This window comes from Thermobia domestica, chromosome 18 (assembly GCF_964235325.1).
Source record: "Thermobia domestica chromosome 18, izTheDome1.hap1.1, whole genome shotgun sequence".
Taxonomy (NCBI): Eukaryota; Metazoa; Arthropoda; class Insecta; order Zygentoma; family Lepismatidae; genus Thermobia; species Thermobia domestica.
The window spans coordinates 140,519,814-140,539,591 of record NC_137471.1 but is presented as its reverse complement, the minus strand read 5'-3'; the positions used below and the strand labels follow the sequence as shown (position 1 = coordinate 140,539,591).

The window sequence follows — 19,778 nt, the reverse complement described above, 5'->3', positions numbered from 1 at the left end:
ATAAATATGTAAAGAGATTTTGGATATAATAATATAAAAACATGCTTTATGTACAGTAACGTAGCATAAAGTTTCGAAATGGGTAGGCTGAAGTACTTCTCGGGAAGTAGTGATACATCCAATATACGCGTTGTGATTTGAAAGTTTTAAGACTGGATCTGTATTTTAAAACTGACAGTACTACAAGCTATTGAATAATCTCCTTCAAAGAAGTCTCCTGATGCCTAAACACACCGATTCCAACGGCTTTCCCACTTCTGGAGCATTCCTGAAAATTAACTTTCGGGTGTGAAGAATTCTCTCCGTATTTGCCTGGATGTCTTTAATTGAGTCAAATCTCTTCCCTTTCGGCGACTATTTTAAATTAGGACACAGGTAGAAGCGGAAGGAGCAGGAATATGGGGGTTGGGTTGCGGAAGTACAGGAATATTGAATTTGTCCAGGAATTTGGTCAAAAATTCCTGGATTGACAACGCACAATGCGCCGGTGCGTTGTCCTGGTGGTGAATCAAATTCTTGTCATTCCAGATGGCACCATATTTCGTCCGCAAATTTTCGTGCAAATGCTGAAGAACACTTTTGTAGTAGTTCTAATTGACGGTCTGCCCCCTAAGGGCGAATTCATGAAGCACGATACCATTAGAATCGAGAGAAAAAAAAAACACACACACACACAAACACAACAATGTCTTCACATTCGACCAACTTTGTCGCGCGTTCTTCGATCGTGGTGAATCTAGGTTCTTCCACTGAGAAGAATCGGCCTTTGTTTCTGGGTCATACCCATAAACCCATGTTTCATCCCTGTTATTACTCTATTTAACAATTCTGGGTCCGTTTCGACCCGATTAAGCAGGTCTTGGGACACTTTAAGTAGGTGTTGTTTCTGCTCGTCTGACAACGATTTCGGAATGAATTTCACGGACACTCGATGCATGTTCAAATCGTCAAATCAAGATTGACTGAACCGCGTAGAAACTTAAATTCAGGTCGTCAGCCGTCTCCTTAATTGTAAGTCCACGGTCCGAGCGCATTAAATCGCGAATTTTACAATGTTTTCCTTGATTTTTGACGTGGAAGGTCGGACAAACCGGGGCTCATCCTCGACTGAGTCGCGGAAATCTTTGAATCTGATAAGCCAGATAAATACGTTTGAACGGCTTACATATTTATATCAAACAGCTGTTTCTAAGAGTTCATACATCTCCGAAGCAAATTTCTCCATTTTAAAACAAAATTTAACACAAACGCGTTGTTCCAATTTTTCATCCATTTTGCGCAATTAATAATCTACAACGACACACAGACACGCCCGCACTCAACAGAATGCTGCGCTGTACTGAACAAAGATATCGTTGTGATTCTTGCAGCACGTATCAAAGTCACACCAAGCCACCGCTTTCACGCTAACGGACAATTATATCTACTCCTCTTGAGCTGTGGCGCAATCTGTCTTAAAACTTTCCAATTACACCACGCATTCTTTTGTAGCTGACTGTCCAGTACAAAAACAAATATAACCATGCTTCTGTTTTATATGAAGTATTACTGCTTCAAGTAAACAAGTAAAACACTGATTTATATTAACTGTTCCCCTCTCAAATACAAACTCAAATTATTCCATTCAATGATCTAATACAAAGCATTACTACTGCAGAATAGTGCAGCATCAATTATACTATTACGAGAAGTTTGTTCTTAACTCGGGAAGAATAAAATTCAACGAAATACAACAAAACCGAAACTTTAAAATTTGCAGAAATTTTCTCGTAAATGAGCAGTTGTCTTACATGATAAAACAATTCTCTCATATATTTTAATGAGAGTTTAAAAAGTGAAAACAAACAAATGGAATGGTAATATAAGTCCTGCACTTCCTTATTTTCAGTTAAGAGTTAATATATCAAATTTCATATTCTCAACCTAAGTAAATTCTAACATTGACCACTTTCTGAATAAAGAATCATAGTAATTTGAATATTGCACAAAATGTTCCCATTTTCCCCTTAGGAGCGAATTTTCAAAAAGGCTGAAACACGTATTCTCTTCTTCTTAGTGTACAGAAGAGTTTACATACAGAACTTGCCACTTCTAACTCAAATGGATCCTTACTTTGCACATTTTCTCGAAGTGTCGCAAAATGGATATTATAGAAAATTATACGGGATTTTCAAAAACACTGAAATACAAAATTTCTATTGAGAAGTTCATGTACCAAGTTTAATCTTCCAAATTTTAAGGATTCGTGAGATATTCTATTATTACCAAAACCATTTAATAATCTTTACCTCCCCCTTAGACCATGTGTTTTTTTTAAAAAAATCCTTCTTTTTCTCTGCTTTCAAGACAAAAGGAATTTCCTATTCAAATTTCATACTTCTATATAGTGTAGTACGATCTGGGCATTGAGAGTAAGTTACTTTTACTTTTTTATATAACAATACTAGCATCGATTACCCCCTTCGCTGGGTTAAAATAAAAATTTTAAATGCGTAAATCTTTACCTTATGTGTTTGGTATTCGTGAAATATACTATTCTTGTTTTTGTAGCATGGATTTAAACGGCATCGGAAGTATCACTGTTCATTAGCGACCCCGAAAACTATGGATTCGACACGAATGTCGGTCATTTTTGATCATTTTTATATCTCTCTCCCACCCCAAGTTGCGTGGCTGAATTTTGATTTAAACGGCATCGGAAGTGTCACTGTTCATCACAGCGACCCCGAAAACTATGGATTCGACACTAATATTGGTCATTTTTTATCATTTTCAAGTATCTTGCTCCCTCCCTTCCCACCCCTAAGTTGCACCGTCAAAGTGCAATGATAAAAACCATCCCAAGCTGGAATCTGATCTATGTTGCACATTTGATTAAGATCGGTCTCGTGCTTCAAAAGATTATTTTTATTTAGTTTCATATATCTCCCCATTCTCTACTATGTACCGTCAAAGTGAAATAACAAAACCATCCCAGGCCCAAACCTGACCTATGTTGAAAAATTGATCGAGATCGGTCGGGTGGTTCAAGAGATACGAGCTCACAAACATAGCGACTTTCATTTATATATATAGATTAACATTAGATATGTTTTGACGGACCTAGTTACTTTGACATTGACTATGAAAGATAAAAAGAAATAATAATAATAAAAAAAAAAGTTCACTCGTGTATTAATAGTATTCGTAATACCATTATTTTTTTACATTATGTTCCTGTTCCGTCAGCGTTTAAAAGTTACTGAATTCAAATGGTAATTTCGTTTTAATTTTTCATATCTTCGCGGCGAAATAGAAATAGTGTGACATCTCACATTTTCTTTTGTGAACGCTACGCTTTGACTGTCGCTCATGTCTGGCGAAATTTCACGAAAGGCTAGTTTCAGTCAGCTTCGTCTGTCTTCATCCAACGTCGAATTTGTGTATTGCACTGAACAATATCTTCTGCTCGGAATGATGACAAAGTGATTGTCTCCCCCTCATTCTTATTTAATATAGAATAGGCTATGAAAGAATAGCCTTCACAGTGTTCACTCTTAGGCCTAATCTTCAAAAGCCACTATTGCTTGCCTCATGTTTATACAGAGCATTATTATGAGTTTGACGTACAAAGATTTGGATAAGCTTAGCCTTATAGCCTTACGGGACCCTACGTCCCTGGTTATTTAATGGGGTTTTGAACAATGCTACAACTGGCAATAGGTTTGTTCGTTTCAATTTTTAAAAATTTAAACAAATAAGTTACGAACAGTTCATTTTGCGAACAACTCAGTTTATGAACAAGTTTTGTGAACAATTTCTCTATCGGCTTAGGAAATATATTGGGACACAGACCCATATATGCTTACATTGATGCCTAAGAGTGCTTTTGTGCGTTTGCTCTAAATATTATTTGTCAGTTATATTAATGAAAGGAGACAAAACAACCGAATGTTCTACACATCAGGTCTTTGTAGGTGCGAATTCATCAATCCAGTAACGCACAAAGACCGAGGATCTCCGGTATACTGTGCCGATGCGTTAAGCACTACACCACCTAGTCTGTTTCCCAGAATAGCCACATAATCTCTCACTCTCCAAGCCAGTGCTCTCCTCTCAGACCTCATGGCTCGTATCACAGCCTAGCTGCTGTGCTTTGACAATCCAGTGACCTTATATTGAGAACACATTTTGACGGTTGTAATTTCATATATACTAATAAAAGGAAGAAACAACCGAATTCTTTACACATCAGATCCTCTGTAGGCGCGAATTCAATATCACACAAAGAGTGAAAAATGAATAACTGAACAAAGACTCGAGCCTGGGACCTCCGACATACTGTGCCGATTCGTTAACCACTATGCCATCCAGTCCACTTCCCAGAATTCACTTTTCACTGTTTGTGTATTATTGAATTCGCACCTCCAGAGGATTTGGTATGTAAAAAATCGGTTGCTTCCTCCTTTCAAGTTGATAATGATTCCCATGGTCAAACCACCATACATCAAAATAACGATCGAAGTTCACTAGTCAACAAGTAAGTTTACGCGGCTGCTTGAATTATAAACCTAGGCTAGCACAACATTATGATTTGGCGATCCGTATAGCAATTCATGATTATACTTTCAAACAAAAGGACTGTAATATTCATGACGCAATATTCAACCGTAACAGTATCAGTAACGTACCACATATAAATTGGTCGTTTACACACAATACAATGTTTCAGTCAACTTCAATCAACATATTACCTAATTCAATGACCTACTGAACTCGGATATAAGTTCAATGCCACGTTCACAAAAGTTCTCCATTGACTTCTCTAGTTAGCTAACTGAATCCAGTTTCTACTTTGTATTTCTATTTATGCGAAGTCCATCTTAGTACTGTCCTTCCATCTGCGCCTAGGTCTTCCTAATGATCGTTTTCCGATTGGACTTCCAGTTAAATCTTTGAAAGCGTTCTTACTTTCTTCCATTCTAGCTACATGATCTGCCCATCTGAGCCTCCTAGACTTCATAACCCTAGCAATGTTTGGTAAACAATATACATTATGCAGTTCCTCGTTATGAAGTTTTTGCCATTCCCCATTCCCGTTCCTCTTCCCTCCGAATGTTCGTCTTTCAGTCTACGTCCTTCCCTCAGAGTAAGAGACCATGTTTCGCAACCATACAGCACAATAAGCTGATTATCGTTTTATATATTTTAAGCTTCACATGCATTATAATTATATCCATTTTAGAGTTTAAAGCTTTTCCTTATGCGACAATTCTAAAATTTCTCAAATCCTAATCCATTGCTACCTATAGGCTCAGAAAGCGGGAAAAAAAAAAAAGAAAAAAGGAGAGAATTTAAATTTTAGCAAATTTGAATTATACTCAGAAGACATGAAATTATACACTTAATCTTTGCATAAAACCATCTGTATGAAGTTTCGCTTTTTTTTTTTTTTTTTCGGAGGATGTTTACTTGTAAATAGAACTCTAAAATTCGAATCTTTCACGCGGTTCTTGACGTCAAGAGATTATTTTCATAGTAATAACAAAACTGCGAGTGCTCAAAGCATTTAGCTCTATATTATTTTATTTTTCATGTTTACCAAGTAATCTACGAATTCTCACATTAAGTGTCTAATTTTGGAGCAGTTCTTACATTAAGGAAAAACAATGACTGTTTCCACAAGTTCAATATATATATTTAAAAAAAAGAACCTGTTAATAATATCTACTTAAAACTTTTAAGTAGCTTACTTTGGAGACAAGAAACACAGACACAACCTTAGGCAAAATCTAAATTTAAGACCGGAGCGAAAGAAATCAAAATATAGCAACACAATAATGACAACACTTACTTTGTATGTTCATGGTAGCAGTTGTTACGTAATGTCCTATAAACAAGTGTTTTTATAAATCAATTTCCATCGAGAATCTGAAACGAAAATAATAAATAAAATAGATTAATAATAATAATAATAATAATAATAATAATAATAATAATAATAATAATAATAATAATAATAATAATAATAATAATAATAATAATAAGCTATTGAAACAAAATATTGTTGTCTCACATAATTAAAACCAAATAGTAATTAAAACAAAATAAATATATCGTCACCTCTTCTAGGACAAAAATTTCGAAACCATGACGTGCTTAAATCTCCAACTTCCAGTTTCAGTACAGAGAGGTAGGCCTGATGCTCAGTATATATGTAAAATATTACGGTGTTGAGGCTCTTGGACTCCGGAGTAATTTCCATCTAAGTTTGGTTTTAACTAAAATGCTACTGATGTAACTCATCTTATCTTTACCGAAATTGGTATGATTGGTGGACCTTTACGAGCTTAGTATGAAATATAGTGTGAGTCATTTAGTTCCCAAGTAATTGGCCATCAAAATTAGGTTTGGATTCAGTGAAATCAAGAAATTTCATTACAACATGAAAGATGTAATTCATCCAATGGTTCCTTAGTACTCACACGAGATGTTACGATGTGACTAGGTTTTCGCATTATTGCCCATCAAAAGACCCGCACAATCCTTATGGAAATTGGATTTCGATGGACTTGCTTGAAACCGTGATATGTTGTAGATATTGTCATCCTGAGCAAAAGTCTCAATGGACACAACCCCAGTACTAACCGTTTGGACACTACGGTGCCACTCCTTTAGAAACAGTTGAAAATTTAACGATATTCTGGATTTCGGTGGAAATGACGGAAACTATGACATGTTGTAAATATTTTGATGCTGAGGAAAAGTCTCAATGGGCGCAACTACAATCATTAACCTTATGGCCACTACGAGGCCACTTTTTTTAAAACAGCCGAAGATAACGATATTCTTGTTTCCGTTGCAAATGACTGAAACTTTAGGCTGTTCGCGGAATGAGCAACAGAGCAAACATGCCAAAATTCTAGTTTCTCCTACGACGTCTTATTCACAGATGAGACCAACTTTTATCTTTATGATGAGGTGAACAAACAGAATGTTCGCTACAGGTCGAACACCAATCCCCGCTAGCGTGAAGCATCTGCTGGCATTCCTGGAAAACTGATGGTATGGTGTGGTGTGTGTAAGGGGGGAGGGCATATTGTGGGTCCTTTCTTTATCAATGGAACCTTAACAGCAATCGAGTATCGTCGAATGTTGGATGAAGATATCTTGCCCATCTTTCTTATCTGAAGATGGGACAATCCCTGTCTTCTACTAACACGATGGTGCCCCTCCGCATTATGGAAATTGTGTTCGTGAATATCTGGATGTGCAGTTTTCCAATTCGTGGATCGGTAGAAATGGTCATGTGGAGTGGCCACCACGTTTTCCTGACCTCATTCCCCCATATTTTTATCTTTGGGGAAACCTCAAGTACATTCTGTATTCAGTGAAAATTCGGAAAGCAAAAACAAACGGCACGTAATTCCTGAAAAAAAAAATAAATGAGAACAAGGTATTACAACATACGGTTTCCATTTTAAAAAATGAATTCAAAATGGTGGATTTCAAGATGGCAACGTCCACTACTAACCTACAGTGTTACTTTTGGAGTTCTTTTAAAATCCTACCTTTTACACTTTTGGACCACAAAGAAACACATCCATTTACACTTATTTTTAATAATCATTTAATGAACATCTACTGTTCATAATCGTCTATGAATATAATGCAATTTTTCTTAGGTTTGACATATGACAAATATAGGTGATTTCAATTTGGTATCGGTGTTTCTTGAAACAAGTTGCAGAAAAACTTAAGCTGAAGATGATTTAAGAACTCATAGTATGTATAGTATCAGGATACAACGTGACATGCTTTGTACATAAGTTGTAGTCAGCTACGAAGATAAGGTGCAGATAAAGGTTACGGAGAGCCACAATAAAGTTAGAAGACAAAAAGTTTCTTCTTAAAATGTCTACAATTTCGCCAATTCCCCACTTCATTCCTAGTTGCGGGCTTGCATCATATTTTATTTCATAGAAACGTTTTGTTTGATCACTATGTTGACATAAATTAGAAATAATTATTATTAAAGGTTAAACAGTGTAAAATTTATATTTTACAGAATATTAAAATATGGTTATTATACTAGCAATGACTATTAATGCATTATTGACAAAACATTCGATAATATAAAAACAAAACTAACAAATTACCGAAAAGAAAGTCCTCGTATGAAATGATTATGAAAGTATCAAGACAACTCTGTAATAAATTCATTTTAACAAAATACGAAAAATAAAGTATTTATACATGCTAATATGATTCTCACTAAGTTTCCCATTGGTATATTTTATAATTACTCAGTATAAAAACCACGGCTGCTCTGAAAAATAGGGAAGTTAATACAAACATAATACTATTTTGTTTTTAAAGATGTTTCAAATACAGTAGGATACAGAATTAAGAGTCTCACTATAGAGACCTCATCAAACACAAATCCAAATTTTAAACAAGTGGGTTTTCGTATTAGTTTTTACTATTTTTAGTTTCAGCGGAAAAATACTACTGAGATAAAAATTTTTTATTTGGTTATTTGTTGACGTTTAGCGTCCCTTTTCAGTCCCGAGACTATAAAAGACGTGGACCTACAGTTCAAAGTGGAATCCGAACCATCGTAATGCGTTCAATGCTTTCTCACCGGGAATCGAACTTCAAATCACTTCCGTCAAAGGAACATACAAGTATAATGTATGGCCGCACAGTTCGAACTGTTAAAAATCTCGTAATAAACTTCATAGATAATTAGCTTCTGCTCCTGCTCATTACAAAGATTATTAAAGGATTACACACTCGTTAAATTACTTGCAACACACTTTATTTTAAAATAATTATCAATTTCTTTACAGCAATGCGATACGTCTATTATATCCTGTTAATAAACTATAAACATTTATCTAGTAACGAGACTGTTTCCTTAGTAGCCAGGTTAATGTCAAAACAAGCACAAACACTTTTTTTACCTGGCAACCGAAAAATAATCATTACAAATCAACATTTTTTTTAATAACTTTTACTACTTCTTCTTTTTAATATATAGTTAGTGCTTGTTAAAATGCCCTGTAACGTGGGTTCCTGTCACCACGGCATGGCGCGTCCTCAGGTTGCGGATCGAGGAGAAGGTCTCTAGATGTAGAGGTTAGCTGCGAATATACTGAATAAGCAGTCGCGGACAGCCGACTAGGAGTGGTCCTCCAACTTGGGGGTTTTGGTAAGGCTAACAACCTCATCCTTAAAATAAATAAATAAAAAAAAAAAAGCACTTGTTCAGAAATATTCACAAAAGCCTCGGACAAGGGCTGATAACTTGGCACGACCTCAGCAAAAGAAAATGGACAAAGTAAAAACTGGATGCAGTTAGCTAAGGATAGAAGTCAGTGGAGAGCTTTTGTGAACGCGGCGTTGAACCTCCGGGTTCCATAGGGCATAGAGTTAATTAGTTAGTTAATTAGCTTGTTAAAATAGCACTTTTGCCTTAAATACAAACAAAATCAAATCGAGTAAATACACATTATCGTTGTAGGCACGCGCTAGCCGTTAGACAAGCTGCGAGCACTTGAAAGTTTTTGGGGGATTATTATGAATTTATATATTAAAAAAGGTTTGACATCTCCTAGTAACTTTTTTTGCTTTATAAGACTCAATATTGTAACCGGAGGTAATGTGGTAAGTTTCTATCACTTTTTGTTGTAGGAAAATACTCTTGCAGCACAGATTCCATATCCAAAACTGCTTCTCACTATCGTATCCCCCCGCCCCCCGTTATAGACGTTCACTGTTGAAATTGGAAACGGTAGTTTCTCACCACTTCCGGATTATATAGAGGGATAAAGATCGAGATGACAAGTTTGGGATGCTGTATCAAAAAGCCATACCTCAGTATCTGTTACCTATTTTTTGTTCCATGGTGATCATTATTGAAAGCACAGCTGGTAGAACCTTTCTATTTGAAATAAGCCCCTTCTGGCGCTGCTGTCGATATGTGATTTCCCGTACCTCCCTCGAAAGAGGCGGAACAAGTTGCAGCGGCCGAGATCTTTCAATTGTTGGTTGCGGAAGCGTTGTCACAATGAATTATTTTACAGACTTCGCTGTGCTCTGTCTTATTAGCCATTCTAAGTAGCCTACGATCTCCACTCGTCACGACCAAACGACTGAACGGCAAATTGACAACACAGCGGAGGTTATTCACTTGTTTTCCCGAAGCAAAGGGAGGCGCCAGAGCGTGGCTGAAGTATAGTTCGCATAGTTTCTGAGGGCATAGATGGAATAGACAGGCTCTAGTAAATTCCTACCAGAGGATAAACTTGGAAACCAAGTCTATTCTTAAAATACTGAATTTATGCTTCTCACTATTACCGTGCTTCCTCTAGATGATCACCACTGAAATAGAAAGTGATAGTACATTTCTATCACTCCTAGTGTTGTAAAATTTCCGGAAATTTTGAACCTGCTGATAAAAAACAGTTGTTTTTTTTCGGAAAAATTGGGAAAATAACAAAAATCGTTGTATCAGCTTAGTTTTACTAGCAATGGAACCCTTCTTTTTCGAACGCATGAAAAATGTAGGTTGAGAAATTTCAATATTGTGATTATTTAGAAAAGAAGCACTCGAAAATAAAAGTTTCGTAATTATTCTTGAAAATTAATGGTCTGCACTCACTTCCTTTATGTGCCTTTTAGTCGTTTACTCCTAGTTGTACATTATTTACAGACATTTTACAATTGCATAGAAATCTACCATCATGAAGCGTTTCTTTTACAACAAATAGGGCTCTTGAATGAAACTGAGTTCTTAATGTGCTTTTTGATCTGGTGAAATTTTGTTAATTTTAACCAAATTACTTCTTAAAAGAAAGAGAAGTAGGCAAATTTCACGAATACTCATGCATTAAGACACATAATTACTATTATTTAATATTTAAACACAGATTTTATTTCCGGTGTTTTTCCAGGCCTTTACAACACTAATCACTCCGTCTTAGAAGAGAAGTAAAAGTGAAAATTGAATATATTCTTGGAATACTGAAATGATTCTGGGAAACCGTCTCCTTGATTTTTTTTCTTTCTTTATGGTGATCAACGTTGAAATATTAACTGGTTGATTTCTGCTGCTTCCAGGTTGAATAAAAGGACAGAGGTCAAGATGTCACTTAGGGATTTGGATTCTGAATCCATCTCTCGCTATCACTTACCAATTTTGATCTACGGAGATGAATATTAAACCTAGAAATGGCAAGATCCTAGAACACAGGTTCCCTCCAGGTCCACCACTCAAGAGGCCAAGTTAGGTGAATTACGACAAAGTAAAATATTTCAAACTATTAACTAACCAAAATGCCACTTACATAAAAGGATTTCGTCCAATAATCTACATTAGAAAATAAAAGTGGAGGCAGAGCATCTCACACATATATTATTTTACAATATATATTATTAGAAGAAATCCTTCTATGCAAGTTGAATTTTGGTCAATTAAAAATTTCGAATAATTTGTTTTGTAGTAATTCACCCAACTTGCCCTAAAAACAAAAGTAACCAGGAGCATTAATAACATCAAACAATGTAAAACAATATACCTATTGCGAGCAAATGAATTTCAAAAATAGGCAAGTAAAATATATTTCATTAGTTTTATAAAGGGGGATATGTCTTCTCGAATCTTCCCGCTAGAAATGGTTTGACTCCTCTAACTTTCGGTTTCAGTAGAAACATAAGGGTGCAAAGGGTATGTATTACACCGGCCTGCGAAATATAACTTTTTCTTTTTCTCCGGCAAAAGCTTGAAGAGGTGATTTAATCTAACTTAGGTGTCGTGATTTCAAATATCGAAACCGTTTTTGCCAATCACGTTCAGGTGTTTTTGCTATTTGCAATCGATTTTTTTTTTTATATATATTGTTGTAATTTCAATAGAAAATACCATAAAAGAGAATATGTGTAATTTTAATGGGACATGATCAAACTGCAACGAATATACGAAACACTACTTTATGTAACAGGTTCATTTGTAAAAGGTATAAATCTCACCACAAGAACACTACATTTTTGCCTATCAAATACAGTTTGCTACTATATGAAATCAATTTTTTTTTCTTACTGTTTTAACTTCAACACAAAGTTCACCATAATAGACAATATCTGCAATGTGAATAGAACATGATCAAATTGTAACGAATATACAAAAAAGCATGTAACACTTAATGTAACATGTTCATTGCTAGAATGTATGAATCTCACTACAAGAACATTATTTTTTGCTGCGCTTTAATGTAAATGAACGCTGTGTTGATTTGCGTTTGTGTTCCTAAGTATGGTTATCTCGCACTAGACACCAATAGTAATCTGACATCATGGAGACGTCCCACTACCCTTGATATCTTCGTTCCGTTTTTTTTGTCTTGATGGAACCGCTTGCTATGTTCCTCGCTGAATGCTTCTAAATTTGCAGGAAAATAGCCCACATGACTGTGCAGGAAATGTAATCTTAAGCTCATGTGGCAACCTATTTCTGGACGTTGTACAAGCATGGTTTCGACAATCTGTTGGTAGTTGTCATCTTTAACATTGCCCAGGAATTTGCTGGAAACAGCCTTGAATGATTCCCATGCCTGAAGCTGTATTTCGTTCATCGTCGTAGTGAATGTAGGATCCTTCATAAACTTCCGAATCTGAGAGCCGTCAAAAATTCCTTCCTTAATTTTGGCATCCGACAGTCCTGGAACTTTCTGACAGATGTACCGAAAGCAGGGACTACTTTTATGCAAACTCTTAACGTACCGGTACTGCTGCATAATTTCCTATTTTATATGTAAAGGGGGCAATAACACATTTTGAGGATCAATTAATGAATGATTTACAATGTTTTTTGCTCCCTGCACGAACTGTTTCCTCTTGGGCCACTCAGAAACTAACCAGTGTCTATCCTTGTCCCGAAAGTCCCAATAACACAGACAACACGGGAACTTTGTATAACCTGCTTGCTGTCCCAGTATGATACCGCACACTTTTAAATCACAACACAGTATCCATCTGTGTTCCTTGTATTTCAGTTTCTGCAAAACCATAGACAAATTGTGATAGTTTTTACGAAGAGATGTTGAATGGGCGACTGGTACTGAAGCAAATTTATTCCCATTGTGCTGAAGAATACCTTTGAGACTTCTTTTACTCGAATCAATAAATAGACGCCAGTCCTTTACTTGGTAAATTATTACAAGACGACGAATCAAGCCAGGAATATCACAGCAAAACACAAGTTCTTCTTCTTGAACAAAAACTGCCCGAATTCTTCTTCCCGATCTCTGTAAGAATATGAATTTATCCCAGGAAGTAAAAGATTTCTCTCTTTTAATCTTGATCCTGAAAGTTCACTCTTTTCTTTAGTGAGGCCTACGTCACGCACCAAATGATTTAAGTCACACTGATTTTAAAGACGCGGAGTTTTATCTTCAACATCCGTTACAAAGGTATCATCATCACTATCCTCCGCACTTGAAGATGACGAAGACACACTCTCTGGTAACTGTACTGATGATTTTGGGACATGAATATAAGGGTTTATGTGGTACGAGGGTTATGGCTGATGGAAGGCTCGGATACACAATGTGCCTTTTTTTGTTTTTCGTATTAAAACCGGACACTTTACATACACAAAAATAACAGTCGTCCACATGACTTCTTTGTTCCCCCCAAACCATTGGGATTCCGAATGGCATTGGTGGCAACAATCCTTTGTACCATTGCCGCATGTTTTCTACACAGTTTTACACACAATATGAGGTGCGAAATTCTTGTCCTGATCACCTAACTTCATGTTAAAATATGCCAAGTACAAGCTTTTTATAAATGGCATAATATTTCGCTTCTGGCCTTTAATTGTATAATGGCCACATATGAACAGAAAGAGTTTGGATTGTTCACACATTTTCGCCTCCGAACATCAGTGCCACTTGCCATTTTTAACACACACTCACTCACGGATCGACTTCAAGTGCACGTTGTATTTTGTAGACAAAGGTGTGATACACGTTCCCAGAATCCCCTCTCAGACAAAAGAACTTGGCGTATTGACCTTGTCTGGCACTGCGCATGCGCGAACTACAACTGTTAGATTTCTTGTTCAGGTGTTACTTGATAATTACCTAATCCCCTCGAAAACAGAAGACATACAATATTCTATCTCAGACATGTCCATACCTGCATTCCATACAAACAATCCGAACCTTATTCCCAAAAACGAAGCTTCATTAAGATAAACATGAGAAGACTTGTGACAAATCTGTACGAGATACGAAACAACTGGTATTATTCTTTACATAAGGACACTAAATTTAACGTATATCACATAAAATTGCTTTTGCCGGAAAATCTTCGGAGGTAGGTGTTATCTGAATACTGAATAAATTCTGAAATAAAAAATTCTTTTTGATATGTAGTACCATTTGTGCTATACGGTGATCAATGGAAGTGATAGACTTCTATCACTTCTGGATTAAATCAGTGGTGTCCAATTATAATGAGCCTGAGGGCCATAACCGTCTTAACTAGTAAAGTGGAGGGCCGCAGATAATAATAATAATAATTATTATTATTACACTAGAAAAGAAAAATATAAAAAATGTTGTATAATTTGAAATATTATATACAGATGGTGATCAGAAAAATGGAAACACCTGTAGTGGTGTCGTGGCGCCCGCAGCGCCGGACCGCTGGTGGTGGTGTGTTAAGTCGGTCTCCATACTACGTCAGGCGCAGTGGAACAGCAGTGTCCAGTGGCTGCAGCAGACGGAGGTAGTGTAAAATGGGAGATCTCTCAGATTTTCAAAGAGGGCAAATTGTTGGTGCGCGGTTATGTGAAGTAAGTGTGACGGCAGTGGCTACTGTGTTAGGTGTGTCGCATGGGACAGTGTCGAAGGTGATGACGGCCTACACACACAACACACGGGAAAACCACATCGGAGAAGCGGAACAGTGGGCGGAAGAAAATCATGAGTAACAGGTCACGCCGGGTATTAAAGCGCATTGTCACGCAGAATCGTCGTGCCACTGCGAAGAAAGTGACGGAGGAACTCAATCAGCACCTCCCCCACCCTGTTTCGACAATCACAGTCCGCCGCGAATTACATGACATGAACTTACGGGGTCGTGTTGCACGGGCCAAACCGCTCATCAGGGACCATAACGCTTTCGCACGCCGCAAATGGTGCCACGACCATGCAACTTGGACCGTTGAGGACTGGAAACGTGTGATATGGTCGGATGAGTTATCCTTCACCCTATTCCCAACCACGGGCCGTGTTTATGTGTGGAGAACGCCCAAAGAAGCTTATGATCTGCAGTGTCTCCGCCCAACTGTGAAACATGGCGGCGGCTCGGTGATGCTGTAGGCCGCAATATCATGGTTTTCATTGGGTCTCGTCACACTTAGCGGACGAATCACTGCAAGTCGCAATTTTAGGAGACCACTTGCATCCTATGGTCCGGATGTTGCAGCGTAGTTTGAGGAACATCGGGATGAAGTTCAACACCTCCCTTGGCCCGCCGAATCCCCAGATCTCAACATAATTGAACATCTGTGGTCCGTCTTGGAAACACGACTCCGGCGACGATTTCCACCTCCATCCTCTCTCACAGAACTGGCCGATGCCCTGCACGAGGAATGGTGTAAAATTCCACTTGCTACCATTCACGACCTCTATGCCTCCATCCCACGTCGCATCAAGGCTGTTCTGAAGGCGAAAGGTGGCCCGACACCATATTAATCTGGTAAGTTGCAATTTCGTTCAGGTGTTTCCATTTTTCTGATCACCATTTGTACATATTCAATGTGACAAATGAGTGTGACTAGCAGCGTTTACAAAGACTGGGATATCTACATTCATTCCTCTTGTTGCAAGCCGCAGAAGATGTAATAGAGAAGAATCTCCAAGGCAGCTTCTGAAAGGATTCTTCACAATTTTCATGGTGGATAATGCACTTTAATACAAATAAGTACTATCAAACATTGACACTCTTTTCCGACCAAACACCAAGATTTAGGGAAAAAGTGTTACTGTTTTTCCCGCGCCTTTTTGTTGTACAGAATTGCTAAATGGATGCCTTATTTCGAAAGAAGAGTGAAAACATTAAAAGAATGAATAAATATAAAAGAAAATAGTATCAGTAATAACAATCGTAAACCGTGAGAGCTTTGTAGGCCGCAGAAAATTGTTTGGCGGGTCGCCATTTGGACAGCACTGGATTATATGAATCTATTCATATTCGAAATGCGCTTCTCGCTACTTTAACCACTTTTACTCTGATGCTTGTTAACGGACGGCCGGATGAGCACAACCGTTCTATAAGACTCCCAATACTTATGCAAAGTATTCAGAGTCTCAACAACTGAAATTAAGTTTTTGGATTATGTCGGCTTTTGGAAGATCAAAAGGGAAGGATTGGACTTTCAATTTAGCGTCCCGTTCAGCAGCGATTCTAAATCAGACGTGGACCTACTGAATAACGTGGAACTCGAACCACATGACCTCCCGCCGGGAATTGAAGCCGGGTCTCCCACAACAAAGGCGTAACCGATCAGCCACGTGGGAGCTCTGATGTTATGGAATGGTAAATGATGTGCGAGTAATCTGTGAAGGGAATAGAATGGAAACGCAATGTGCGCAATACAGAAATGAAAAATGTTGCTCCAGCCGGTCAATAGAAACCGTTCAGGTAAGTACAAATTTAAGTTACCGTGAAATTGCAAATTAAACCTAACCTAACCTATCCAAAATTAGCCAATATTTAACCAAATAGTAACAATTTTGAGTGAAGTGCCGTATCGCCGGAACAATTTTAGGACATTTACCGGGTCAATTGGAGAATTTATTTAAGCTTGTGAGGAGGAATGAGTGAAAGTGACATAAGTGAAATAGTGAAAGTGAAGAAAGTTTTTTTTTTTTTTTTTTTTGGTTATTTTTGATGTAAGCGGCACTGTATGGTGGAGCGGACGGACTATTTCGCGGAGGGGTTAATTTGTTATGAGATAGTAGCAAGAAAGGTAGTGTGCAAACGGCACGTGTATGTTAAGGTTCTAACATATCATGTGTTAGTTAGGTGGTACTGTATAAAAATAACGAACAACTCTTATTGAAATTTTGTGAAAGATACGGTATACTGAACAGGCGAACTGTGTGAGGTAAATGTGCAAATGAATTGAAAATACAAAAGAGGAAAGGACCATACTATTTTCAGCATGGGGAAAAGGGTAAGGAAATCCCAGGAAACTGTTTTACACGATTTTCTTCTTGAAATTGGAAAAGTTTATAAGCCTCAATTTTGAGGGTAAGTGAATTCTAACTCAACGGGAATATATTTCTGCATAGTGTACAAAAGCTGCATTGAATGTTAACAAGTGACGCGTTGCAAGTATGAGACCATGACAAGTCCTATTGAAATTTTTATGATTGCTAAAACCCACATGTTGTCACTACCTTCGGTTACGCAATACCCAACTTCACTGACGCGCCTGCTTCCTTCGGACGCACCCCACCAGCTTCGCCCTACGCTGACTCGGTTAGATAGCATTCGTGCTTTTGTGGCCACCTAGCACAGGCTGGTTTGTGTTTCTTACATTGTATTTTTATGCCCTGAACGCAATGTAACGTAAGTTACTGTAATCCAACAAAATATAACCGAATGCAGTACATTTTGGTGCGTTTTTTTCAGTTTTCAAACTGGTCCGATTATACGGCATTAATGCCACAATTTTACCTGAAAATGCTGCTCCCAAAAAACGAAATTTTTAACGAAAAATTTTCTATTCTTGGAAAAACTTTAGATTTTCTTTTAAAAAACAAGTCTTGTTTTCGGAACGAAATGTGACCATCTGAAAAATCAACATGTACTACTTGGTCATTATAAAAGCATGAATACTGTCTAAGTGAGTCTGGGAAAGGGGAAACTGATGGCCTCGCGAGTTAATGCGTCAGTGAAGGTGGGTATGCGTGTACGCAAAGGTAGTGAAAACACGTGATTTTCACAGTAATATGAGTTTTAGAAACACTTTTAATACTTTCACATTGGTAATGTTGTACTTGTAAAATACAATAAAGCTTTTGTACACTGTGTAAGCATACAAGATGGGAGATAGTAGGCCTATATAATACAATCATTTTTCGGCCTATATTTAGCAGAAGGGGTAAAGCTATTTTTTCTTTTTTTTTTAAAAAAAAAGAATTTTGGTAATTTCTGTTCACATTAGGTTAGTTTATGTTAGATTATTTTAGATTAGTTTATATTATGTTAGTGAAGGGCTCGAGCATAATTTTCCAAAAACTGATAGACTTTCGCTTATTTCTACTAATATTAGGTTAGTTTCCTTACTTCAGGTTAGCTTCCGTTAGGTTAGGTTAGACTTGGTTACGTTATGTTATGTCTAAGTACTTGCAACATCTATTCTCCTGGAAATTTTGAGTTTTTTACATGCTTGTGGATCTTTTCTCCTAAACATACTCCCATTTTTTATATGTACTTTCAGATTTTAACTCAAGTAAAACATTTGTAATGATTTCACATTAGTAATACTAATTTGTAAAAATAAAATACAGCTCTATTACAACTTAATTTTTCCGCCTGCAGAAATTTGTTCCATATATTCATGTTTTTTAATGCAGAATACTAAATTTTACTTGTAAATTTTGCAAAAAGTGGTGTGCGTAAACTTCACCAGCACCCGTACTTGGGGCTATAGACCTTACTTGATAAAAAAAAAACAAACTCGTTAAACACTACTCGTTCTTTAACTATTAAATTTCAATAACTTGTTATAATTTTACTCAATACACTAACCGAGAAACAAACCAAGACGTATGTTTAGCAAAAGGGGCCCAGCATTTTTTCTCTAAAAAATATTACAATTTTGTAATTTCTGTTCACATTCGGTTAGTTTAGGGTAGGGTAGGTTAGTTCAGGTTAGATTAGGTTAGTTTATGTTATATCAATTTAGGGGTCCCGCATAATTTTCCAAAAGATGATATAATTTCGCAAATTTCTATTAATTTGAGGTTAGTTTAGGTTAGTTCAAGGTTAGTTTATGTTAGGCTAGGTTGGTTTTGATTACGTTATGTTACGTCTCAGTACTTGCATCATTCATTTCTGCTGTAAATTTTGTGTTTTTTATGTGCTTCTGGACCCCGAACCAATACTGGCTGCCGTAAGTTACAATAAAGCATAAACGTCCATCAAATCTGATTAATTTCATATCGTACAAGAATAAACCTTGCACTACTACAAGTACAAAATTTGCATACTGTACTGGAGACAACTTTTAAAAGTAACACAGATGTGCACTATATTATAACAAATATCTAAAAAAAATCTCTAATAGAGATGGATAACTTTATATAAATTACCTGACTTTACGAAATTACAATCCAAATTCGTTTAATTATTAATTCAATACCAAAACATTTCGCGCCATTTCACATGTCACTCAGTTTCTTCTTCTTCTTCTTCTTCTCCAAAACCCACTCAGAGGTATAACGTAAATAGCGAAGTGTCTACGTGATTTTGCAAGGGATCGGAGTAATCGAGCACCAGATGGCTCTGGCAGTCTTATTTAGGAGATTAAATGTTATTGGCATTTTTATATTTCAGCGCTCAATCGCTCAAGGAACCACAAAATTACTCCCTCAAAATATGTTAAATCGCCTATATGCGTAATTTGTTTACATTAAGATAAGTGCAAACCAGGGACGGCACTAAGGGTGGGCGGGGGTGGGCAACCGCCCACCCGATGAATGGCCTTGCCCACC

At 37.0% G+C, this 19,778-nt stretch overlaps 1 protein-coding gene across 1 annotated transcript in view; it reads right to left on the bottom strand.

Annotated features, from left to right (window-relative positions):
* The window catches only part of LOC145675775 (tonsoku-like protein), a 149,531-nt gene extending 130,001 nt beyond the window's left edge, over nucleotides 1-19,530 (bottom strand). The window contains exons 1-2 of the mRNA XM_081746456.1: nucleotides 19,377-19,530; nucleotides 5,834-5,910 (exon numbers count right to left, since the gene is read on the bottom strand). Of these exons, the coding sequence (XP_081602582.1) occupies nucleotides 5,834-5,846 (13 nt within the window). The 5' untranslated portion in view covers nucleotides 5,847-5,910; nucleotides 19,377-19,530. The remainder of the gene's footprint in view (nucleotides 1-5,833; nucleotides 5,911-19,376) is intronic.
* Between the last annotated feature and the right edge of the window lie 248 nt (nucleotides 19,531-19,778).